Genomic DNA, 26,845 nt, shown 5'->3' with positions numbered 1-26,845 from the left:
TTCAACTCCCGCCTCCTCTACTTGATCTACTGCCACTTTTCAAAGTCCACTTTACATGTGGTCATGCAAACCTCTCTGAAATTCCCATTTGCCACCCTCCTTCTGTCTCTAAGCCTTTACATATACTATTCTCTCTGCCTGAAGTACATGAACCCAGTTGAGCTAGCTTTACCTACTTTGGTGGTTTTAAAATATGTCCAAAAATACTTTAGTACACCTCCATTCAAAAAGTGTGGGCTTCATTTAGTGATTTCCTTCTAACGAACAGAATATGATAGAAGTAATTATAACAAGCATTGCAGGCTTCTCCTTTTACTCACTCTTCAATTTTCATTCTGCGGGAAGTCAACTTCCACGTGAAGGTACTCAACCATCTCTATGAAGAGCTCTGTGTGGCAAGGCAGTGCCCTTCTGGCTGTGTCTTCTGCCAACAGCCAGAGAGGAAGCGAGTTCTTTAGCCAACAGTTACACAAGTGAGCTGTCTTAGTATCAAACGCTCCAACTCCAGAGAAGTCTTTGGATGACTTAATCCCTGGCCAACTTAATAGCAACCTCAGAGAGACCATCATCCAGAAGCAGCTGACTATACCACTCTCACATTCATAACCCACAGAAACTTTCGAGATAACAAATGTTTGTTATTTTGGGCCACTGAGGAGTTTTTTGGTGGGGAAGGGTAGTTTGCTGTAGGGAATAGATAACTAACAGACGTCCTCTGTAAAGATTTCACTTATATCACCAAGCTGAGTTAAACCCCGTGTGACATGACTGTTGGGCTTACATTGCATGGTAGTGGTGGCAGTTTCATCTATTTTCCCTATCTACACTGAGAGCTACATAAGACAATACTCGTATTCATCACTGAATTCCCAGAACTAGGCACAGCAGATGTTCCATATCTACATAGTAAAATAAAATGGAAATGAGAAGAATTTCAAATATGGAAGTAAAATGAAGTGCAACACAGGTTTTGTAAATATAAGCTCCTTTTCTGTCTTCCTGAAATTCACATAATTCAGAAGAAAGTAGGTACCCATAAGATAGCAATAAGTTGTCCACAAGCATGTTAGAAAGATGAAACGATTAATATATAGTGGCTACAAATAGTATAAAATACTGTATGTCAGAATAACATCTTAACATTTTACTTCTCCAGCATCATTCTGGAGTAAAGCTGTCTCTAAAAGCAAATGTATCATGTGTCACTGAATACAGTTTATGCCCTTAAGTGACAATATCTTTAAAATATAACCATCATTGATTTTTTTTCTGTCTGACATGTAATGCATATTTCTATGTACAGGGAAAAACGTCCTCCTTTTCTTGGATACCAATCATAATGAACTCTTTCCTTGAAGACCTCAGGTTATCATTTCTCTGACCTCTACTGTTTCCCCTTATTTTTAGTTATTATCTATAACTTTTTATATTTATTATCTTATTATTTGTAAGTTTAGAATTGAGTCAACCAGACCTTGGCATTCTCTCTTTGTAATTTTCAATGAGTATCATGAAAGCAATGTTGTGAGAATTCCTTCTAAATGTAGAGTAAATAACTTTCATAATGTTTGAAAGGAAAACAATTACTTGTGGAAAGAAAACAAGTAATTACATCTCTATTAAGACTATAGATACCAGGCCGGGCGTGGTGGCTCAAGCCTGTAATCCCAGCACTTTGGGAGGCTGAGGTGGGTGGATCACGAGGTCGAGAGATCGAGACCATCCTGGTCAACATGGTGAAACCCCGTCTCTACTAAAAATACAAAAAAATTAGCTGGGCATGGTGGCACGTGCCTGTAATCCCAGCTACTCAGGAGGCTGAGGCAGGAGAATTGCCTGAACCCAGGAGGCGGAGGTTGCAGTGAGCCGAGATTGTGCCATTGCACTCCAGCCTGGGTAACAAGAGCGAAACTTCGTCTCAAAAAGAAAAGACTATAGATACCAAAAATATGAATATTCATGTGTAAAGGAATGAAAACATAAGGAAATCAAATGGTTGATGTGTCAGACTATAAAACCATGTGTGAGTGTTTTCCCCAAAACTTTATATTATCATTATATAAGTATCTTTCCAACCTAAAAATATATCGACTGTCACCTCTGCTACTTACATCCTCCAGGGATACACAAATGTTAAAGAATTATAAAGTTAGAGGGGAGCTCAAGAATTCTATGATTATTACGCCCTTCTTTTGCCTAAACCGAGTAGTTGAATCAAATATTTGAAAATATGCAAGAATAATATTGGGAGTACTATATTATCATAAGGTAATGTTAGGTTAGTGAATATCTGTATGCCTGATATATACATTTGTTCATTAGAAAGTACACTTAATAGGTCATGTAAAAGCTGTGAAACCAGGATCTCTTGACACTGTGACGTTCTCCAGAGGATGCCACAGTCACTCAAAAATGCCACACTTTCCTTAGGGAATGTAAGACATTGTCACACATAACCATGGCAGATCACTCATAATAATCCATGATTATTAAATCCAAATATTATTAAATGTCTGAAAGTTTAGCCAAAACAAAAATGTACTTAAGATCAATTAACCATTGAAAATATTGATAAAATCAATTAATCCCTTAGAGGAACAATCAAGATAAAAAGAGAGAAAACAAGCTATCAACAACAGGAATGAAAAGGGGTATATCATTACCAATCTTACAGACATTAAAAGAATAAGAGCACATTAGTGCAATATTATGCCTTTATATGACAATCTAAATTAAATGAACTAATTTACTGAAAAACATAATTTATCAAAACTGACACGGGGTAAATAGAAAATCTAAATATCTCTCAAGCTATCAAATGAATTGAATTCATAATAAAATACCCTTCCTACTGGACAAAACTCTAGGCTCATGGTTTCAATTATAAATTCTATCAAATATTTGAAAAAGAAATAATACGGCATTAACACAAATTCTTTCAGAAAACAGAAGAGAAAATTTTCTACTTGGGAGGCTAGCTTTACATTGATATCAAAATCTAACAAGGACATTATAAGAAAAAAATTATATAACAGTGTACGCCCTATAAACTTAGATATGAAAGTCCTAAGCAAAATATGAACAAGTAGAGTACAGCTCGATGTAAAAAAGGACAGTGCATCATGACTAAGGAGAGTTATCCTAGAAAAAGGAAGTTGGTTTAACATTTGAAAATCACTGATATTCATGATATCAACAGAATAAAGGAGAAAAATACATGATCTATTCCATAAATGGCAAATAAAAAGCACCTGACAAAATTCAAGACCCTATTTATGATCAAATCACCCAACAAACTAAGAACAGAAGGGAATTTCTTCAGTGTCATACAGGACATCTACTAAAAGCTATACTTAATATCATTCTTAATGGTGAAACATTACAACTTTCCCCCATAAGGCAGAATAACCTCTCTTACCATGTCTATTAAACAGCATTCTGAATTCTTTACTAGTTCAATAAATCAAGAAGCATAAAAGCTGTAACAATTGTAAAAGAAATAGTGAGGTTTGGTTTTTGCGGACCTCATGATATTGTATATAGACAACTCCATTGAATTTATTTTAAAAAAATAGAACTGACATATAAATTTAGCCAAATCATAGGATATAAGATCAATATGCAAATATCAATTATATATCTCATATTCATATACAGTTGGCAAATGAAATTACTTTAACTTAATAGTATCAAAAATATCAGAAAAATCTAACAAATAACGTATAAGACCTCTACTCTGAAAACTGCAAAGCAATGCTAAGAGAAACTAAAGAGGACGAAAATAAATGGACAAATGTACCATGTTCATGAATTAATTGACTAAACAGTGCTGAAATATCAATTCTTCCCAAGCTGACCTATGAATTCAACTGTAATCCCATCCAAATGAAATTGAAAAGTTGAATCTAAATGTGTATAGAAACACAAAAGAAGAAGAGCAAAAACAACTTTAAGAAAGATGAGGCCGGGCGCGGTGGCTCAAGCCTGTAATCCCAGCACTTTGGGAGGCCGAGACGGGTGGATCATGAGGTCGAGAGATCGAGGCCATCCTGGTCAACATGGTGAAACCCCATCTCTACTAAAAATACAAAAAACTAGCTGGGCATGGTGGCTCGTGCCTGTAATCCCAGCTACTCAGGAGGCTGAGGCAGGAGAATTGCCTGAACTCGGGAGGCGGAGGTTGCGGTGAGCCGAGATCGCGCCATTGCACTCCAGCCTGGGTAACAAGAGCGAAACTCCGTCTCAAAAAAAAAAAAAAAAAAAAAAAAAAGATGAAAGAATTTGGAGGACTTGCCCTACCTGATTTTAAGATTATGTGACAAAAATAAAGATAATGGAATATTAGCTTAAGGACAGACATACAGATCAATGGAACAGAATATACAGTCCAGAAACAGACTGACTTACATGTTCAATAGATATTGGAAAAGATGCCACAGTAATTTAATTTGGTAAAGATAACTGTTCCAAAAGATGGTACTGGGACAGTTGGATATTCATCTGCACAAAATATGAACTTTGATCATAACCTCGCATCATACGCAAATGTTAACTGACTTTAGATCACAGACCTAAATGTAAAAGCTAAAATAATAAAACTCTGGAAGGAAACGTAAGAGAAAATATTTCTGTTTTTGCATAAGCAAAGATGTCCTAGGACATAAAACCCACAACTATCAAGGAAAAAAAAAATCATAAATGAACTTCAAATTAAGAATGCCTGCTCTTTGAAAGACCTCATTAAGAAAATGAAAACGCAACCTACGAATGGAAGAAAATCTTGCAATAATACCTGGCATGGTTCTTCTATATAAAATATACTTTTAAAGACACAATTCAGTAAAAAAAAAAAAAAAAAAAAAACACACACACAAATTAGAAAACATGCCTCAGCAATTATACTTCTAGGTATTTAGTCTAAGAGAAATGAAAGATTAACTATACACCAAGATTTGTATATGAATATTCATAGGAGCCTTATTCATAATCACCTAAAATTGGAAACAACCCAAATATTCCATCTACAGGAGAATGAATAAACAAATTGTAAATTAGCATTATTATTTAAGAAATGCCACTGAGTAGTAGATCTTGTGATATACACAAAATATGCATGATCATACAAGTATTATGTTGAACAAAAGAAGCCAGATATAAAAAAATACATATTATAGTGACTATAACTATAAAATCTACATTTATAGATTACTTTTATATTTCTGCTTGGTATAAATTAATCTGTAAATGACAGAACTTACAAAGTGGTTACTTTGTTGAGAACACAAAGAAACTTTCTGGAATGAAGAAAATATTGGAGATGTTTTGCTAGTGGTTCCTTTTGTTTCTACAACTGTCAAACTTGACCAGACTGAACGCTTTAGATGTGTGTGTTCTATTGTATATAAAGTCTATTTCAATTTAAAAACATATTTAAATAGAACCAATTAGCTTTGAGGGTTTATTCTATTCCAGAGACTTACAAAAGTCTTTCTGATTGCCATTTTCTGGTTTACAAGCCTTTCACCGTTTACTTTCTTCCCATGTAGTTCACGTACATGAACTACATACCCTTTGAGACAGTATCTTCTTGGTATCTTGCACACCTAACAGCATCTGATTCATAATGAGTGAACCACACCTCTATTGTTATAAAGCTAAACTCAAGATAGATATTATATTAGCATTATGGATATTATTAACAAGTGGATATCTCATTTAATTTGCAGCAAATGTAAGAATCCAGTAACTGACAAGATCGGTCAAGATGCTAACTGTGTACTTACTCAATTCAAGGACTTAAAATATGTCAGAATGCCTACGATTAGGATCCTGGGTCTGCCACTTTAAATGGGAAGACACATAAGTCCCTGAATCTCTGTTTCCTTATCTGTAAAATAAGCGTAATACAAGTATCATCCTCATAAGAGTTATTGTGAGGATAAATAATATAATTGTAAAAGTCTTAGAAACACTTATATAGTTAATATGTAAATGTAGTAAGATCCACTTTTATGTACAGATAATGCATTGAAAATATGAGCCATTAGAACACATTTGGAATACAGTTTTAAAATTTTCCATCAAAAATTATAGGCACTATGATGAAACACACAATCTTCATTTCATTTTTGCCAATAATTCTTTGAAAATGGGTATTAAATTAACTCAAACCGCAGGAGCAAAGGATTAAAGAGTGGATCATTCTAAACTATATCTTTCAAAGGAATTACTTAAGGAAATGTATTTTTGAAGAGCCTTTAAAAATCCATGTGCTCAACACAGTTATTGAGTAGTTATTGTAATGCATTTCCCTTAAAGCAAAATTATCACATTAATTAACTCAATGTTGTCTGTACGTGTGTGTAAAGGATGAAGGTGGAATTTTGTGAAACACTAGCCTCCGCTACAGGCTTATACCCCAAATCAGCAAAAAGCAGCTATTCTGGAGGAGGGCTGGTGGGTTAGGGGAAGAGTATGATATCATAATAAGGGAGGTGCCTATTGATCTCAGACTCTTGAAGAAGATAGGTCCATTTTCTCCATCCACAAAATCATCAGCATCCTGAGCCACCCTACTGAGAGAAGGTCTAATCCCTCAGGTGCCCTTCAGGGGAAGAAACAATCCACTTCGCTAAAATTCCACACACAGACTAGAGAACTCTATCGAGTACTCCCCGTTATTCATTTATTTGGCTTTAAAGAACTACGTGATCTTGCAAGCGAAGAGGAGGAAAGTAAAACCAAAATACCGTGATCTTGGTCTGGGGCTTCCAAGTTGTAGCCATACCCCAGCAGCGTGCGCACAGCCTCACGGAGGCTGTCTTTGTTGGATTTCTTGGTTCGGTCATCAAGAAGAGTGTAGGGAACAAGGCGAGGATTTCTTCTGTTCTTTACGTCCTGCGTGGAAAAACAGTGTGCAGCCATCAAAGCAATGCCAAGGGCTTTTGAAAATAAGTAGCTACCAAATACCTCAAACTTTAAAGCCCATAAGAAAAACCTGACCCTTCCACAATCCCCGAGTCTTCTTCCCAGGCTGCAAAGTTACCGAAACACTATCAATATAAAAGATTCCATCAAACGAATAAGCACATGTATGGAAAGCAGGCCCTCTCCATGGGAAAGAAAAACAACAGTAACAAAAAACAACTTCAGTGATCGCTAACCACGTCCATCTGCCACGTCCTTGTGGCAAAGGATGAACTTACGGAACACATAATTTCTGAGTACAGTTCATGGACAGGGTTTTCTTCCAAGAACAGCCAAATTAGTACTGGTCCCCCTCAGTAGTTTTCAGTGAACAACTTAAGGCTGCTTTCCCTTCTTCAGAAAAAAGCCGCTGTGCTATGGACCACCCTTCCATGTCTCTAATTTAAAAATATGCATTGGGTTGAATCCATCAACCAGCGAAACCAGGCAATGCCAGGGGCACTAAAATGACTTTAAAACTCATAACTTGTCTATTATAAAAGACGCTCCCAATTTAAACAGGGGTTAAAATGTGTTGACAGAGAGAGAGAGGGAACAGGCTATTTTACTACCTTGGCAAAAGGATGTTCAGTGATAGAGCACAGAACTCACTTCCATGGGATGGGAGAGACACAGCAAGTCCTACGAGTGCGTAGGGCACTGCCACTTGGAAATGACTTCTTTCCGTTCAGTCCGAGACCTGCTGCAGTATTTGCTCAAGTTCCCACATTTCAAGAAGCATAATCAATTCTCAATACTTTAACACAAACAGGAATCGGGAGGCTGTGGATGTTCTCACCACACCTTCCCAAGGAAAATAAAAAAAAAGAAAGCTATGGAAACGGACAGGGGTTGCTCTGATAAACCAGAGAATAAATACTGTATTTTGTTGTTGTTGTTGTTTTGTTGCTGTTGTGGTTTTGAGACAGAGTCTCACTGCAGCCTCAACCTCCTGGGCTCAAGTGAGCCTGCCACCTCAGCCCCGTGAGTAGCTGGGACTATAGGCATGTGCACCACACCCACTTAATTTTTTATTTTTTTTTTTTTTGTAGAGAGAGAGTCTCACTATGTTGCCAAGGCTGATCTCAAGCTCCTAGGCTCCAGCAGTCCTCCCACTTCAGCCTCCCAAAGTGCTAGGACCACAAGTGTGAGCCCCCACGCCCAGCCGGAGATACTGTTTGTCTTGCTTTTTCTTCCTTTCCTCTTTCAGGCAAATTTGTGCTGAATATCTAATCCTGATTACTTTAATACCCAAGTACCTAAATACCTGAATATCTACTGACGCCTGGAGTAAAACGATCCATAACAGTAACTCAGTAGTGAAACCTAAATTGATGCGATGTTTCTATAAACTGATGTTTATAGTCTTTATCCCTCTTGGTATTACCTTGCCTGCCTTGCGAGGAATGAACTGTAATTTGAAGTCAGCTGCCCCACCAAGGTTATTATGCATATATATATATGTAATATATCCTCAAATCTCCATTCTGAAAACCAAATAAAAAGATTGAATTCTGAAATTAATCTGGCCCCAGGGGTTGTGAATAAGGAATTGTGCACCCGTTTTAGTATCATTTTATCTCAATCTTCTTACATTTCAAAAGTTTCTCCTAAAATAGAGTCTCACAGAGAGAAATACCACAAAACCATATTATAAGTCACCAACGTGGTATTCATTGTGTACCTAATATGCATTCATGAACACAGCCAGAGCTAAGGTCATATAATTTCCTGAGTCTAGCACTACAGAAGTGTTTTAGTCCAAATATGCACTGTATGTGATCTATAGGATATGGGTTTTAAAACAGTCATTGTTTAACCCTTCCGGTTACAAGTTACGCTAATTCCCACTTAAGTGAGTCTCAGAGCACATGCTGCAGAGCTAATCCCCGGGTACCTGTTGGATGCCATAGGTCCAGCCCTGCCGGATTCGATCCCGGGCCCACACGTTGTGCGCGTTTTCTGCCAACTTGTCCACCATTGCTTCCTGCGATGGGGTGAGTTTTATAAAGCTCAGGTCCATAGGGGCAGGCTTGTATCCGCTTGTCAGCTGGTAGCTACGCATCAAAGACAAAGAAATTGGCATGCAATTGGCCTTTTCACAAAAACCCCTGTAAACATCATTTTACAGCCCTACCTCACTGCAGCTGTTCCATAAACCACAGTGGTAACCATTGGTGAAATACCAGACTGTAAGCCTGGGTTCCTTCCACTTTAGCTATAACTGATCAGACGGAAAAGCCATATAATCTTTGTGTTTTCATTTTCACATCAATAAGACAGAAATGGGATGACATACCTGTCTCTTAAAGATGAAAAGGACCTGTCATTGTTTGTGTTCCTAATAGCTGAGGCTTCTGTATAGTCTAAATAAAAATATTGGTTACTTATTAAAATATTTTAGAGATTTTCTGTGAAGTCTTCATTTCTCTTCAACTGTTAAATGTCAGATTAATGTAATATTTATTTCATAAATCATTATGTCCTTTCAGATACTTCTTATTCTACAGGGAAATTTAAATGTATTCGTAATTTATTTCCTTATTGTCACTGCTAGTTACATTTTTTAGGAAGCCATTAAATAAGATAGAGACTACAAAGTAAAGAAAATCTCAGCTAGATAATCATCTAAAATATGATTGCATTTTATTTCCCCTGAGTTCAAGGATCTCTTAGCAGAAAGATCCTTCTACATTCTAGGCTGGAGAGAGAAAGTACTATTATAATAAAACAGGTATAAGTTTTAATCATTGGGAAATACAAAGTTGAAAATATTAACTTTTCAACCCACACATATAAGGGCAAGAGTACTGCCCTGCTCCACACACATAGTGTTTCATTTTATTTAACTACTGAGATTGGCACAAAGCCTATTTTATTATTTCTTTCCTTTCATTCTTCTGTCACTGTTGTATTCCCCATTACTGACTATATCTTGAGGTCAGGGTCTGTTTCTGATTCATTTTTCTAACTGCCATTATCCTTAAAACAGTTCCCAGCAGACAATAGCCTTTTGGTATGTAGTTGTTGAAAGAATTAATTTTTTTTGTTTTTTTTTTTTGTTTTTTTTTTTGTTTTTTTTTTTGTTTTTGAGACAGAGTTTCGCTCTTGTTACCCAGGCTGGAGTGCAATGGCGCGATCTCGGCTCACCGCAACCTCCGCCTCCTGGGTTCAGGCAATTCTCCTGCCTCAGCCTCCTGAGTAGCTGGGATTACAGGCACGCGCCACCATGCCCAGCTAATGTTTTGTATTTTTAGTAGAGACGGGGTTTCACCATGTTGACCATGATGGTCTCGATCTCTTGACCTCGTGATCCACCCACCTCGGCCTCCCAAAGTGCTGGGATTAAAGGCTTGAGCCACTGCGCCTGGCCTGAATTAATTTTTATTTAACAAATTAATATAGACATACATGCATCTTCAACTCAAGAACATTCACTAGGTAATTATGCTAAGTTACAAAATCAATTACTAAAACATGAGAAAAATGCTCTTAAAAATAAATGTCAGAAAAGGCCAGGTGCAGTGGCTCACATCTGTAATCCCAGCACTTTGGGAGGCCAACGTTCGTAGATCACATGAGGCCAGGAGTTCAAGACCAGCCTGGCCAACATGATGAAATCCAGTCTCTACTAAAAATACAAAAATTAGCCAGGCATAGTGGCGGATGCCTGTAATCCCAGGTATTCGAGAGGCTGAAGCAGGAGAATCACTTAATCACAGGAAGTGGAGATTGCAGTGAGCAGAGATTGCAGTGAGCAGAGATTGCAGCGAGACATGATCACACCAATGCTCTCCAGCCTGGGTAACAGAGCAAGACTCCATCTCGGAATAAATGAATAAATAAAAATAAACGTGAGAAAATGCTCTTGAAAATAAACTGTAAATTCTCTTAAAAATAAACTATTACTCCAGGCTATGACTGGAATCATTACAAGGCAAACTCCTTGAAAGCAGGGTGTAGGAAGTTAGCCCATTTTATTCACAGTGACCCTCCAGCACCTAGACTAGTGACCAATACATGGTAGGCATTCAGTAAAAATCTGTTGAATTAATCAATATATTACAGCAATAAATAACTTTTTAAAGGTTGACTAAACCTGGCTTTAGCTTAATTACTTCTATTTTATTATAAAACATCCCATATATTATAAGCAATTTAACTAAAGGCTGGGCATGGTGGCTCACGACTGTAATCCCAGCACTTTGGAAGTCCGAGGCAGGTGGATTACTTGAGGTCAGGAGTTCAAGACCAGTCTGGCCAATATGGCAAAACCCCATCTCTACCAAAAAATACAAAAAAAATTATCTGGGCATGGTGGTGCACATCTGTAATCTCAGCTACTTGGGGAAGATGAGGCAGGAGAATCACTTAAACCTGGGAGGTGGAGATGGCAGTGAGTCAAGATTGTGCCACTGCACTCCAGCCTGGGTGACAGAGGAAGACTCTGTCACACACACACAAAAAAAAAAAAAAAAAAAAAAAATACAGATTTTAACTAACTACTGACAAAAAAAGGTAATTTTTCTGTAGACAAAAGCTTCACAAATGTTTTCTTTTGAGTAGATCAGATTATCACAATTAGAGCAAATTACTGGTGTATGTCATTCAATTTTAAGTTAAATTTATGGACATTAAATTTTGCTCCATTTTAAATAAAAACTCTGTATGTATGGGCAATTAATCATAGCTTCTGTTTTTTCATAAAGAAGCCATGTGGGAATTTTTTTTACAACTCATATAAATCATTGTACTTGACAGATTTCTGACATTTAAATAGAAAAACCTATAAACTGTAATCACAGCTAAGGACATAAGTTCTTATTTGGAAAGTATGTTCTTTTTCTTTAGAATATATAGATATATTTATGTATTTAAAAAAACCAAGAACATTCATATATCTATAGAAATTGTACATATTTTGGTTATATATATATATTTACACGTTTCCGGTTTTTATTTTTGTTATTTTTTGAGATGGGGTCTCACTTTGTTGCCCAGGCTGATCTTCAACACCTGGTCTCAAGCAATCCTCCTGCCTCAGTCTCCCAAATTGCTGGGGTTACAGGCATGAGCCACCACTCCTGGCCTGGAATTTTTTTTTTTTCCAAGAGAAAGCTCCCAGTACATTGCAAATGCACCAACAGGTAATCAAGCTACCATAGTCTAATTTCCAAGTTTAACAGTTGCTGGAGGCAGCCTCAGGGTACACGATGAATTGCCTAGTCTTTGCACTTCCTTACTCCCCCACAACTACTTCTCACTCCCCACAACTGGCCCATAGTCACCCAGCATAAGGCAGCATACCATCTCTCAGTTTCCAACAGCCTTGATGCCATCTAGCAGCCATGGAGGCCACACAGATGAAGTTTCGATATTCACCTGCAAAAAACTGATAAGAGCCATTGCGACCCTAACGAGAGATACATGTATTGCCAAAGAGCAGTGATCCTTTCCGGAAACCAGTTTTTAATGGTAGACCTTCTTGCAATATCTCCTGGAATGAGGAAGTACTTTTGAAAGGTGGAAGGTGGGAAGGAGGTCCTTCCAAATAAAAACTTACAGACAAGTTCTACTAATGTGTGAAGCTGGATAATATTGACATAATCATTCATCTTTATTTTCTAAGTTTTCTTCTTCCCATACAGATTTCTTCTAGAATAGCTTTAATCTGTGATCTCAATGAAAATCTGTGGAGATGCATTTGCACCTGTTTAATTAGCCCAATAATGTGTTAACATTCATTTTCATATGTAAATTATAACTTACTTTACTTTCTTCTCTCTATACCCTTGTACAAGAAAGGATTTGAAGCATAGAATTGTTTTTTTAAACGGCTAATAATCCCATCAAAATTATAGTTACTCTCATTTCACCTGAACCTTTTTATTTCTGCCGATTTTGAACAACAAATCACTTGTACAGTAAAAATAAATATAAGTATCTATGAAATTCATGGACTTAACCAATTATAATGGATAAAACTATTGACATCATCATTTCACCAATATGAATTAATGGTAGCAGCAATAATTTTAAAAACTATTTTTCTGTTTGTAGTACATTCTGACAAAGGAACTGAGAAGCAAATCATTATATCAAAATGAGATATATTTAAAAGCAAATAAATGCACTTTGACAAACAATGTCCATTTCACCTTATTAATACAACTTAGTTAGGTACACAAAGGACAGCCAATTGCTAATATGAATTATTGTCTTCTTATGGTTAAAAATAAAGCGTTTTGAATCAAATGTAATTGACATGAATCAAAAGTTCAATGGTTTCAAGTAAAATTTCAGACTGATTTATAAAAAGTTAAACTAAATAAAGGAAAAAAATTGTAAAATAACTCTTGGAAAGTAAAAGTTTATAGCCACCAAAATGGAAAAAAGTAGCATTATTATATTAATACAAAAAAGTAAAGCTCATGTTAAGATGTATCTGTATTACATTCTACTTTCTCAACCATCATGAGAAACTTCTGCCAGAATCAACCAACAGATTTTTCTCTCCTCCTATTTATTTAATAGATATATGTAGCTTTTACCCACTTAGTTTAATATGCAAATTCTCTGTGCTATCAATCATCCCACAAAATTAGCTTATGAGGAAATACATATGAAGTTAAACAATTCAATATGCTCACCTTACAAAGTATAAAAATAGTTATTAGCGCTTAGTTTTATGTTGGCAACTATATAATTTAATAAAATATAGTAAAAAAGAATAAAACAACATTGAGGGTAATAAAACACCTAACAGTCTGGGCTTCACTTTCCTGATAGTAAAATTTCTTTTTAAAATATCTCTGAAAACAAAACCAAACAACAAAAATCCTGGCAAATTCTCCATTCCATTTGTATCCAATCACCAAAGATATAAACAAGAAATTGACAGTGCCTGGCTCCACTGAGGAACTGTCAGTTAAATTGCAGCTCAGTTTTGTGCTACATTCCCATCTGACCCACATTTTCCTAAGCAGGTATTCCAGATGAGCCTTTAAAACTAAGCGCTCAGTGTAATATTATTAAAGAGTCAATTAATGTGATTTAACAGAAACAAGGCAGAATACCAAAAACAGCACCAAGCCTTTTTTGTTTTGTTTTTTTTCAAAGCCACCTCCCAGGGTTACTTGTTTAATATAAATCAAGTTAAACGAAGCTTGGAAATCATTATATTGTGAAAGATGTACCATAAACATGTAAAGACTACATCCAAGTTCAGGGAATGTCAGCTGTAAATTTCAAAGCCAAATCAGCCCTTCAAGTACCTTGGAACCATGGAAATCTCAGACGACCGCACACCACAGACATGAAGAGCAAGTTTTGCTGAAAGCACATCTACTAGAAATGAATACTAGCCTGACATTTTCCCAGAAAACGTATAGAGAATATTCAGAATCATTCTCCAGAAAACAAATTCAGAAGGATTAATTTCAATGTAGAAATTAAAGGGAGAAAACAAGGGTTCTACTTTTTAACTTTTCTTTGTTTTTAAATAAAAATGTGTAATACGAAAATGTGCCCTACTCCCCCAACCCAAACAACTCCTTTTTTACTTGAAGGCCTTCCTCTACCCCTCAGCTCCTTTGAAACAAGACCATGAAGTATCCACTGCTCTCAAGAAGGAGGCATTTCAAGAGAAAGGGGGGGGAAAAAGCAATACTTGGCATTTGGATTTTAAAATCTCTTTGAAAATTCAATGCAGAGATAAAGATCTTCACAGCAGGGCCCTACGATATTAAAATCTCTGCTTCTGAATACCAAAGGGACAAAGCCCTTATGCTTTAGGACAGAAGAGAAGAGATAAAGAACCCAGGGCCTCCAGCCTAAGATAGGCTGAAAATTCCAGAGCCTAGAGTAGGGAAGAGTCAGCGGAAACAAGTTCTCCCCATCCTTCTGCCCAAGTGAGGACCGGATGGATCCCAGAGCCAAAGTGAGCTTCTATCTTGCTTTCCGCATTGTACTCAGTCAAATGGCCCAGGTCCCATAATTTCACAGATCCACACCTGTGAACAGTACAGACATGGTGACAAACTAATTTCAGGCTGATAGGGCTGTGGCAACCCTTCCTTCTTCCTCCACTGATAAGCTCCAACCTCCAAGCAGCCAGAGAGAACATTCTTAGGTTTCTAGCACTCCTAATGAGGCCTGGATGAGGCAGGAGCAGGAACTGACTTACAGAGGTGAGGAGGGCACCCAACGTGAACTCTGTACCAAATTGGTCCAGAATACATACATCCCAGAAAACGCCAGCAGAGGTGAATGAAGGACATCCAGTTGATGACAGCAAACTCAGATGAGAATGGACAAGGACTGAACGTCCCCTCCCTATCAGGTGAGTGCCCAGAACATAAGCAGCCCTGGGAGTAAGACGGGGATAAACCTTGTGTTCAATTTCACTGTCAAATATTCATTCAGCAGTAGAATGCTTTCAGGTGCTATTCTAGGAACTAATAATACATTATGAATATTACAGACAAAAATGTGGGCTGGGTGCGGTGGCTCACGCGTGTAATCCCAGGACTTAGGGAGGCCGAGGTGGGCGGATCACGAGGTCAGGAGATCGAGACCATCCTGGCCAACATGGTGAAACTCAGTCTCTATTAAAAATACAAAAATTTAGCTGCGTGTAATGGCACATGCCTGTAGTCCCAGGTACTCGGGAAGATGAGGCAGGAGAATCACTTGAACATCGGAGGCGGAGGTTGCAGTGAGCCGAGATCCTTCCACTGCACTCCAGCCTGGGTGACAAAGCTAGACTTCACCTCAAAAAATATATATAGAAATTACATTCCAATGGGTAATCAAGCACTAAACCAAATTAACAGTAATATAATTCTGTGTTAGAAGACTTTTTTTTTTTTTTTTTTGAGACGGAGTTTCGCTCTTGTTACCCAGGCTGGAGTGCAATGGCTCGATCTCGGCTCACCGCAATCTCCGCCTCCTGGGTCAGGCGATTCTCCTGCCTCAGCCTCCTGAGTAGCTGGGATTACAGGCACGTGCCACCACGCCCAGCTAATTTTTTGTAGTTTTAGTAGAAACGGGGTTTCACTATGTTGACCAGGATGGTCTCGATCTCTTGACCTCGTGATCTGCCCGCCTCGGCCTCCCAAAGTGCTGGGAGTACAGACGTGAGCCACTGCTGTGTTAGAAGATTTAAATGCTATGAAGAAAAATAAAGTAGGAAAGGCGGGGAGGAAGTACATTTTTAAATAGGGTACAATTTTAAAGAAGTTGAGGAAGATAGCTTGAGAAGATATCATTGGAATTAAGACCTAAAGGTGAGACTAGATACAGAAAATATTGATTCAATTACATTTGCCCTAAACAAACTAGAATTAATTTACCACTATCAGGCTGCATTCTGGCTACAAGGCCCATTGGATTTAAATCCTAAATTAAACCCAATCAGAGAAAATGAAGAACACTGCACACTGGTGCATTTAAAAATTTGTGGTCTGTGAAATTTACCCGCTACACATAGAGTATATAAGGGTTTTATTTTTCTTCATAATTATAGTGCCTCATCTTTACAGAGAAATCCAACTGTATTTCTAAACCATTTTTCACTTAGGTAAATATTTACAAAAACTAAATTTTGTACATGTGCTTGTGTCTATTCAGTATCTAATGCATTCATTTCAGAAAGTCATTTTAAACGTACACACACACACACACACACACACACACACATACACATCAAGCGTATCATTCTCAGCCTTTTATCTGCCCTACTATGTCTGAGAGATATCATACCATTTCCTATCTCATGCAGTAGCTTCGCAGCATTAGAGGTAAGGCCGTGTTGGGAAGAGCAGAAAGCCTAGCAGTAGTTTTAGAGACCTCTCAGATGATCGTAATATGCTTTTTAAAATTTTTTTATTTTGAGACAGAGTTTCGCTCTTGTTACCCAGGCTGGAGTGCAACAGTGCGATCTCGGCTCACAGCAACCTCCACCTCAAGGCTCAAGTGATTCTCTCACCTCAGCCTCCTAAGTAGCTGGGATTACAGGTGCCCGCCATCACGTCCGGTTAGTTTTTGTATTTTTAATAGAGAAGGGGGTTTCACCATGGTGGCCAGCCTGGTCTCAAACCCCTGACCTGAGGTGATTTGACTACCTCAGCCTCTGAAAGTGCTGGGGCTCAAGCAACCTTTGACTTGCTGTGTTTTCTGTTGATTTAGTAAGAGATAAGTGCTAAATGAAAGTTTAAATAAATGCCATTGATATTCAGACAGAATTTTATTTTCATTTAAATCTACAGCTTTTGGAACAATCTCAAACGCTCAATTAGGCATATGAGATACTGAGGACCACAAGCTCTTGGAGTGAATGGGTTCCCTTTCAGTGGTACATTTCTTTATTTGTATAATAATTTAACTCTAGGCTCATCAAACTATGCAGTGTGCCAAGAGTTTAGCAACAATAAATGAGGGAAGATGTGCGAAATTAAGAATAGATGATAGTGTGTTGTACTTTTTACTGTTTGCTTGTTTATTTTGAGAAGGAGAAAGGAGACACAGGAAGAAAGAGAGAAAAACTACAATGAATCATCCATTCTTCAAAAATTCTTAAGAATTTTCAGTTAAATTATATCTCAGAAATTGGTTGTTTTTAGCATTTTTTATTTTTATTTTAAATTCTGGGGTACATGAATTTAAAATTGCAGGATGTATACAAACACTGGCTATTTAAAAAAAAAGTTTATTTTTATTAAGTTCCAGGGTACATGAGCAGGATGTGCAGGTTACGTAGGTACACGTGTGCCATGGTGGTTTACTGCACCTATCAACCCGTTAACTAGGTATTAAACCCAGCATGCATTAGCTCTTTTTCCTAATGCTCTCCCTCCCACCACCACACCCACTACAGGCCCCAGTGTGTGTTGTTCCCCTCCCTGTGTCCATGTGATCTCATTGTTCAGCTCCTACTTATAAGTGAGAACATGCGGTATTTGGTTTTCTGTTCCTGCATTAGTTTACTGAGGATAATGACTTTCAGCTCCACTGGCTGCACAATATAAAAACTGGCTACTTTTAATAGGGAATATAGCATCTAATTTCATCTGACATACAGAACTTGACTGATTATCAAAATGTCTCTAAAATATATGCAAAAGAGACAGCCGTAGAAATATTCTGGGCTGTGGAAATGTTATTATGCTATGATACTGCTCATTCACAGATCATAGCCCAAGGGTTGCAGGTAGGAATTGACCATATTTCTAATAGTTACACAAAAGCAACTTAAAATGCATAGACGTATCATATGAAACCTTGATGCTTTCAGCAAAGGAAACTGAGAGTCAAACTTAGAAATGACAGAGGTAAACCTGGTAGGAAACAATACTAGTTCTTATCAAGATTTAACCAAAAGTTACTCTTCTTGTGAACATTATAGTTTGCTTAAATAATGTATTTTAAGAAAAGCTAAGAGAATTTCTCATCTACTTTTATCATTGTATCTAGGTTGTATCTGGGTTATATGGCCTGTGCATCCATACAGAATGTTCAGAAGAATGTAAATCAGCCGAGCATGGTGACTCACGCCTGTAATCCCAGCACTTTGGGAGGCCAAGGCAAGTGGATCACCTGAGGTCAGGAGTTCAAGACCAGCCTGGCCAACATGGTGAAACCCTGTCTCAAAACAAAACAAAACAAAACAAAAGAAGAAGAATGTAAATCATCCACTAGGCTTTGTCTATGTCTTCTTCTCCCTAATCCAGTCAGTATTTAAGTCCCTTGGAAGGCAGAATTCAAGACACCAGGACAAGGGTGGAAATAAGAAATCTTGCTCTTAGGCTGGACGCAGTGGCTCATGCCTGTAATCCCAGCACTTTGGGAGGCCGAGGCAGGTGGATCACAAGGCCAAGAGTTCAAGATCAGTCTGGCCAAGTTGGTGAAACCCCATCTCTACTAAAAATACAAAAATTAGCTGGGCATGATGGCAGGTGCCTGTAATCCCGGCTACTCGGGAGGCTGAGGCAGAAAATTGCTTGGGAGTCAGTGCAAGATGACGTCTCAAAAAAACAAACAAACAAAAAAGAACTCTTGCTCTCAATTATCCCCTACCTCCTTTAAAATTCATCCCCTCTGGTTTCTTCCCACATAATATACATAATTCTTATGTATATTATGTAAATATACATAAACATGCTCATGTGTCTCCTATCCTTTATGAAAAAAAAACTCTGTGTGTCTGTGTGTCTGTGTGTGTGTGTGTGTGTGTATCAGAGTCTTGCTCTGTCACTCAGGCTTGAGTGCACTGGTGTGATCTCGGCTCACTGCAACCTCTGCCTCTCAGGTTCAAGCAATTCTCCTGCCTCAGCCTCTCCAGTAACTGGAATTACAGATGTATGCCACCACAGCCGGCTAATTTTTGTATTTTTAGCAGAGATGGGGTTTTACCATGTTGGTCAGGCTGGTTCTCCAGACCACAACCGATCTGTCCGCCTCGGCCTCTCAAAGTGCTGGGATTACAGGTGTGAGCCACCATGCCCGGCCAAAAAAACTTTAATCACGATTTCCTTCTGAGATAAATACCATCTTCACTGAACTTCTTAAAGACTGGTTATATCTACGGTTATATCTACCATCTCCTCTTTCCCACTAACATTTTTCTTTAGTTGATTAAAACCTGGATTCAGTTATCAATCACCTCTTTGTTATTACTATGAAAATTTTCAGGCCTATGCAAAAGTACCAAAAATATGAATACACTTGAAGATCTCCTTCTGTTACTGCCTCAATTCCAATCCCCTCCTTATCCCCAGAGACATTACTCTGAATTTGAAATTGACTATTCCTAGACATCGTTTTTATACTGTTCTTCCATATATCTGACTCTATGAATTAACTGTAGAATTGTAGTTTATGTTCTTAAACTTCAAATGGTATTACACTCTACCACCTTTGCAGTAACATGCTTTTTTTTTTTTTTTTTTTTTTTGGCTCTAAGTAGTATTTTTGAAATTTGTCCATTGACTCTATCTAGCCATAGTTAATTCATTTTCACTGCTTTATAGTATGTCATTATATAAATCTATAAAAACTATATTTATATTCTTAAGGGATTGATAGGAATTTGATGGAAATTTAAACTGTTTCCAATTCAGTGCCATTAAAATCTATGCTCCAGTGACTATTCCTTCCAGGTTTGTTTTGTATGAGTACAAAAGTTTCTCTAAAGTTTATGTCTGGAAAAGGAATAGGTCACCTTCAACTTTATAAGGTCTGTAAGATTAGGCTAAGTTAATCTGCATAGTAGTTGTACTAATTTACATAGTCTTCCATTTCTTCTCACCTGGTGGGGGTGAAATAGCTTTTCATTGTGATTTGAATTTGCATTTCCTTGATTATTACTGAAGTTGAGCATCTTTCATATGCTTATTTGATATGCAGGTTTCTCTTTTATGAATTAGGTTCACATCCTTTGCTCATTTTTCTATTTGAGCATCTTTTTATTAATTTTTAGGAGTTCTTGATATTGTTCTGCAAATCTTAACAGTTGCTTTTGATGCACAGATTTTTTTTTTTTTTTTAGTAAGTGCATATTTCAGATTAGAGGACCTGAAAAATAAATAGCATCAAGTGTAGAAGCACAATTAGAAATTAATAAAGCAAGGTTAAGGAGATGGTCAAGGGTCCTATTATTGTTAGAAATAATTCTGTAAATTCTCCTATGCAATAATATTAGCTGCTATCGATGACAATTTGGTTTTTTTCCTTTCTAAGCCTCATGAGATTTTTCTCATCTCCTTGAATTGGCATATTGAATACATCAAGTAGCAGTGGCGTATATTGCCTCATTCCTGAACCTTAAAGGAAAAATTGGGGGTTTACCTTATAGATTATTGGTTTCTGTTGGCCTTTGTTAGGTTAAAAGATTCTCTCAGATTATTGCCTTCTAAGAGTATATATGCTTATAAATAAAAAAATCTTATGAATTATTTACTTCTAAACATATTGGGATGGTCATATGAATTTTATTCTTTATTAGGCCTGAATTTAATAGACACATTTTTTTATTGCATTTTAGGTTTTGGGGTACATGTGAAGAACATGCAAGATTGTTGCATAGGTACAAACATGGCAGTGTGGTTTTCTGCCTTCCGTCCCCTCGCCTGTATCTGACATTTCTCCCCATGCTATCTCTTCTCACCTCCCAACCCCCCCGTCCCCCCCCATTTCCCCCCAACGGACCCCAGTGTGTAGTGCTCCCCTCCCTGTGTCCATGTGTTCTCATTGTTCAACACCCGCCTATGAGTGAGAACATGCGGTGTTTGATTTTCTGCTCTTGTAATAGACACATTTTCTAATGTTAACTTATCTTTTCACTACTAGAAAAGCTTGGTCATATTATACTTTGCTAATACACTACTGAGTTGTTTAACAGTACAGCACTTTTGCATCTATGCTCATAACAAGGGATTATAATGCCGCTTTTTCATACTGTCTTGATCTGATATGAAAGTCATATCGTCAAAAAATAAACTGAGATTATCTGTATTCGTAGAAATCAATAGAAAAGTTGTTTGGGACGTGTGTACATGTGCGTGTGTGTGTGTGTGTGTGTTTGATTCAATTCCTTTACTAGTTATAATTCTATTCACATTTTCTTTCTTATTGGATCAGTTTTTATATTATTCTACACAACTGTCCATACTTTTACCTTTAGATAGTTGTTTTGATGTTCATTTATTACACTTTTCAAAATATTCCTAAGTTTGCTAACAAATTTCTTTTCTTCTTCCTTTGTGAATTTTTTCAGTGTCTTCTACCCTGCTTAGCAGGTTTTTAAAACAAGCTCTTGACATCATTGGTGTTTATATTTCATGCCAGCCCCTCCAAATTTGTTAGTATTGCTTTTATAATTTATTTTCTTTTACTTTCTCCAGGTAATACTTTATATTTGCAATCCATATGTTTTATTATGAAATATTTTCCTTTTCCTTTATTATGTTGTAAAATTTCCATGACACAGAAATTCAAGAGCTATTGTACAGCATGGTTAACATAGTTAATAATGATGTATTATATATTGAACATTGCTAAGAGAGTAGAATTTAAGTGTTCTCACCAAAAAAAAAAGAAAAAGAAATTATGTGAGCTAATAAATATGTTAATTGGCTTGATTTAGCCATTCTACAACATTTACATATTCAAAATACCATGTTGCATACCATAAATGTAAGCAATTTGTATTTATGAACCTAAAAAATAAAATAAAAATATTAATTTTTTTTTAAAATTGGTCTTGACTTATCCTTTTATAAGATTATAAAGGCATGAAAAAAGGAAAGCTTTATTTAGCAAAATAAAAAAATATGAGTTATCTTTTTAAATCAGAAATAAGCAAAGGCAGAGTGGTAAATAAGTAAATAAGTTTCCAGGTGATATGCTTGATCCATAGCCTATTTAGAAGTACATATATTTTTTTGAGACGGAGTCTCACTCTGTCACCCAGGCTGGAGTGCAGTGGCGCCATCTCGGCTCACTGCAACCTCCACCTCCTGGGTTCAAGCTATTCTCTTCCTTAGCCTCTCAAGTAGCTGGGATTATAGGTGCCCGCCCCCACGCCAAGCTAATTTTTATATTTTTAGTAGAGACAGGGTTTCATCATGTTGGCTAAGCTGGTCTTCAACGCTCGACCTCGTGATCCACTCACCTAGGACTCCCAAAGTGCTGGGATTACAGGCATGAGCCAGCATGCCTGGCCTACAAGTATATTTTTAATGTCTAAATGTATCCTGATTTGTTATGATTTTTTCTGTTATTCTTTGTGATTCAGTGGATATGATCTTTATGATATCAGTGTCTCATGTCCTAAAGGATATTAAATTTTATAAATGTTTCATGCATGTAGCATTCTATACATGCCAAACTTTTAACTGGTGTGTGTTTATATTTTTATTAATCTTTGTTAATATTTATCTCTTCTATGTATCAGTTTCTGAGAGTTGTCTTAGATCGATCACTGATTGTATATTTGTCTATTTGTTTTTGAAAATCTACTACTATTTTTCTTTATTGATTTTTGAAGCTGTTTTACCTGGTGTACACATGGTTAGTATTATAGCATGATGCTTGTTTTCCCGATACTCCATCTAGTGACCTTCTTTCCTTATTATTAATTTTCCTTTAAGGGCAATTTTGTTTTATGCAGAAACTGATAGAAGGAAAGTACATCAGTTTCATTTTGAGCAGTGCTGCCTAGTATATCATTTTCTCATTATTTTCAACTTTTCCATGTTCTAAAGTTCTTGATGTACCTCCTATAGTGATGTACCACGTTATCTTTTTGAATCCAATCTAACAATTTCTGTTACGCATATGGAGAATTTAATCCATTTACATTTGTTATGACTAATGGTATATCTCAATTTATAGTTGTCATCACATTTTTATTTTTAGAAATCATTACAAAATAACTATAAAAGTATACTCTTCAAAGCATTATAATAAAATTAGCTTCATTAATCCATCACCAAGTGGATAATTAGAACATTACTAACAACATTACATCTATCTGTGTGCTCCTCCCCATCTTACATCTCTGCCTATATTCTGTACCAAAGATAATTACTATCTAGAATTACAATTTCATTGATTTTAAAAAATCAGTCCTTATCAAAGTATATATCTCTAAAAGATGTATTTAGCTTATATTTTTTAGTTTTACTTATTATTGAGCCTCAAAGATGGTGTTACCTTATAGGATATGTTTCTTTACACCCTTATTATTTTTTAGGTTCATCTATGTTGTCATTTATGTTTCTTTGATTTATTATTAGCCTATATCCAACTTGACTCATTTTCTTATTGAAGAATCTTCATCCCACCTCCTATAACTTTCCCCTTATTTTTTTGCTGTTCCAAATAATGTTGCTATGAACTATAGTTTGCCTGTTTGTTGGTGCAAATTGTCTCTAGGGTGTATCTCCAAGAGTGGAACTGCTGGAGAGCAAGATGTGTAAGTGTTTAATTTCACACGATGCCAAGTTGCTGGCAAAATAGTTGTTAAAAAAAATCTCCAGGCCGGGCGCGGTGGCTCAAGCCTGTAATCCCAGCACTTTGGGAGGCCGAGGCGGGTGGATCACAAGGTCAAGAGATCGAGACCATCCTGGTCAACATGGTGAAACTCCGTCTCTACTAAAGGTGCAAAACATTAGCTGGGCATGGTTGTGCGTGCCTGTAATCCCAGCTACTCCGGAGGCTGAGGCAGGAGAATTGCCTGAACCCCGAAGGCAAAGGTTGCGGTGAGCTGAGATCGCGCCATTGCACTCCAGCCTGGATAACAAGAGTGAAACTCCGTTTCAAAAAAAAAAAAAAATCCCGATTTTAGGCTTGTGCTGACCTGCATACATATGAACCTGTTATTATGAAGATTTCCATCAATAGAGAAAGGATAAAATTGTTTTCTAATGGCAAGTTTAGAAATAGTATATAGTCAGCAGGTGCAAGTATAATTTTCATTTAAGAGTCTCAGCTTTTCCATATCTTTACCTACTCTCAAATAATTGCTGTGTTGCATTGTGACAGGAACACAAGGAATAAGCATTAATAAATACTGAAGGCAGAGGACATTAGTTCCTCAATGAGACAAACATTTTTAATCCCTGTGCCATATATATCTTCCTTTCTAACAATATATCATCTACCTCTCTTAAAGTTAGAAATTAAAATTGAGATGACTATCATGAGGACAGGTATTAACCCATTTGTTTCAACAGAAAAAGAAAACCAGACATTTTTGACAAAAGATAACTCTGTTTAGCTGATTGTTTTGATGGTGAAAACTGCCTTTATCAATCGGGTTTTATAACAGATAAATTCTATACATGAAATAAGTTGAATTGTACCCCAAATACATACACACACATGCTTACACACTCACACATACACATACATAGTATTTGATACAAACAATTGGTTAAATGTATTATGCTGTCAAAGATAATGTGAAATTAGCATTTCTATTTTCTTATCCTTCTAGTATAAAGAATAAGCAGGTATAATTAACTAGTTTGTTGATTTCTTGGTTTTTGGTTTTTTTTTGTTTTAGCCTTAATAATGCCTTTTTTGGATATTTTCCAAAAAAACTTGAGAGTGAACAACTTTAATGAGAGGATAATGAATTCTTTTGCAAATTAGGTAGATTCCAATTTTTTGCTTTCAAGAAACTGAACAAGCGCATAATTAAGCTGTCACCCTGAAAAATCATTAAATATTTTTTTCATAATAAACAATTATGATTTTTGTTTCACTTAACTCAATGATCTTAATAACAAAAATTATTTATGTGAACAAAGAATGCAACCAATCTCCCAACTTGTCTCTATCAATAAGTATTATTTGTACATGGATATGTAAGTGGCTAAAAAAATAGTTAAATCCATGTTACTATGAGCTATTTCCTATAAAAATTTTATTTTTTATGAATTTTTATTAAAAATTAACTTTTGTTATTTTGAGCACCTGTGTACTAAAATAATATGATAATTCAGGAGGAAAATTTTACCTTAATAATTATGATCACAGATAACAAAGACAATTAAAAATTCAATTTAGATACATATCTTAGTTATAATGTAGGATAGAGTACTCAAAGACTGCCAAGCATAAAATATTAATTACTAGCATAATATACAAGAGAAATAGCTTGGAAATACAGTTCAAAAAGAAAAATGAAATAATGTAAAATTCTCTATTATCAACAACATTTTCATGTCATTTTTAAACAGATGATGGCAGATAGCTAAACACCGTGGTCTGCTCTCATAAGACACACTCGAAGTTTATGAAAAAGTGTCATTTTGAAAGGTAAGTATGTAAAATGTATCATAAAATGACATCTTTTGGAACTACTTAAATTTTCAAAGAAAAATATTAGAATCTAAAAATGTGCAAGGTAACAATGCAGTTCTTATAAACTCATTTATGGAGCACCTGAGAAAAAATGTTCACAGACTGTTGAACTAGAAGACTTGCTTAAATCTTCATTTGCACAGCAAAAACACAATCTCTACTTGGATTTTATGTTTCTCTGGGGTCACATAGGCCTGAGGTGACTGATGGAGATGATGGGGTTGCTGCTTTGATTGTTATCTCGATGCTATTATTTAATACATTTACAGGTCTGCTATTGACAAGTCTTGTGCCTCAGAAAAGTAGCTTGAATACTTAAGTTTAAATAAATAAGAAAGTAATATGAAACAGCTACCATTTAAGTAAGTATTATTAATGCCCATTGGCAGATGAGAAAGGTGAGGTCTTAAGTTAAACAGGATCACAGACACAGGTCATGGAACAGCAGGCCAAACCAGTTACACAGCATGTATCTACCTCAATTTTCTCAGCTTAAAATGTGGAAGATACTGACTTCATAATTATTCAAATATATTTTCATTGTAAAAGTAAATAATATTATAAAGATTTTTGGGCAGAAACTAGAAAGCTATATGTAATCATTCAGAAATATAGATATCTCTGTTCACATACAAAAATACTGGGAAAATAACACAATTTTTATAATCTACTCCCAAATATATTCTGAGTTTTGTTTCATCACTCAGCAATGTGATAGAAACTATTGTCTCACCAGATACTTAACGTAACCCCTAGGGTAATTCAGCTAGTTTAAATTTCTGAATCAGCATTTTTGTTTGTTTGTTCCTCTGTTTGAATGGAGTCTTACTCTGTTGCCCAGACTGGAGTGCAGTGGCACGATCTCGACTCACTGCAGCCTCTGCCTCCCAAGCCCAAGAAATTCTTCTGCCTCAGCCTCCCGAGTAGCTGGGACTACAGGCACGTGCCACCATGCCCAGCTAATTTTTATATTTTTAATGGAGATGGAGTTTCACCATGTTGGCCAGGC

The 26,845-nt window shown here is 36.5% G+C and overlaps 1 protein-coding gene across 15 annotated transcripts in view; it reads right to left on the bottom strand.

Annotated features, from left to right (window-relative positions):
* Positions 1 to 26,845, bottom strand: part of RYR2 (ryanodine receptor 2) — a 753,432-nt gene that overhangs the window by 264,120 nt on the left and 462,467 nt on the right. For all 15 annotated transcript variants that reach the window (XM_074385363.1, XM_074385370.1, XM_074385367.1 and 12 more), the window contains 2 exons: positions 8,864 to 9,023; positions 6,750 to 6,897 (listed from right to left, as the gene is read on the bottom strand). In XM_074385363.1, coding sequence (XP_074241464.1) covers positions 6,750 to 6,897; positions 8,864 to 9,023 — 308 coding nt within the window. The remainder of the gene's footprint in view (positions 1 to 6,749; positions 6,898 to 8,863; positions 9,024 to 26,845) is intronic.

The sequence above is a fragment of the Saimiri boliviensis genome, chromosome 14 (assembly GCF_048565385.1).
Source record: "Saimiri boliviensis isolate mSaiBol1 chromosome 14, mSaiBol1.pri, whole genome shotgun sequence".
NCBI lineage: Eukaryota > Metazoa > Chordata > Mammalia > Primates > Cebidae > Saimiri > Saimiri boliviensis.
Note: the sequence above shows the minus strand (reverse complement) of the source record. Positions and strands in the feature narration are given on the sequence as shown.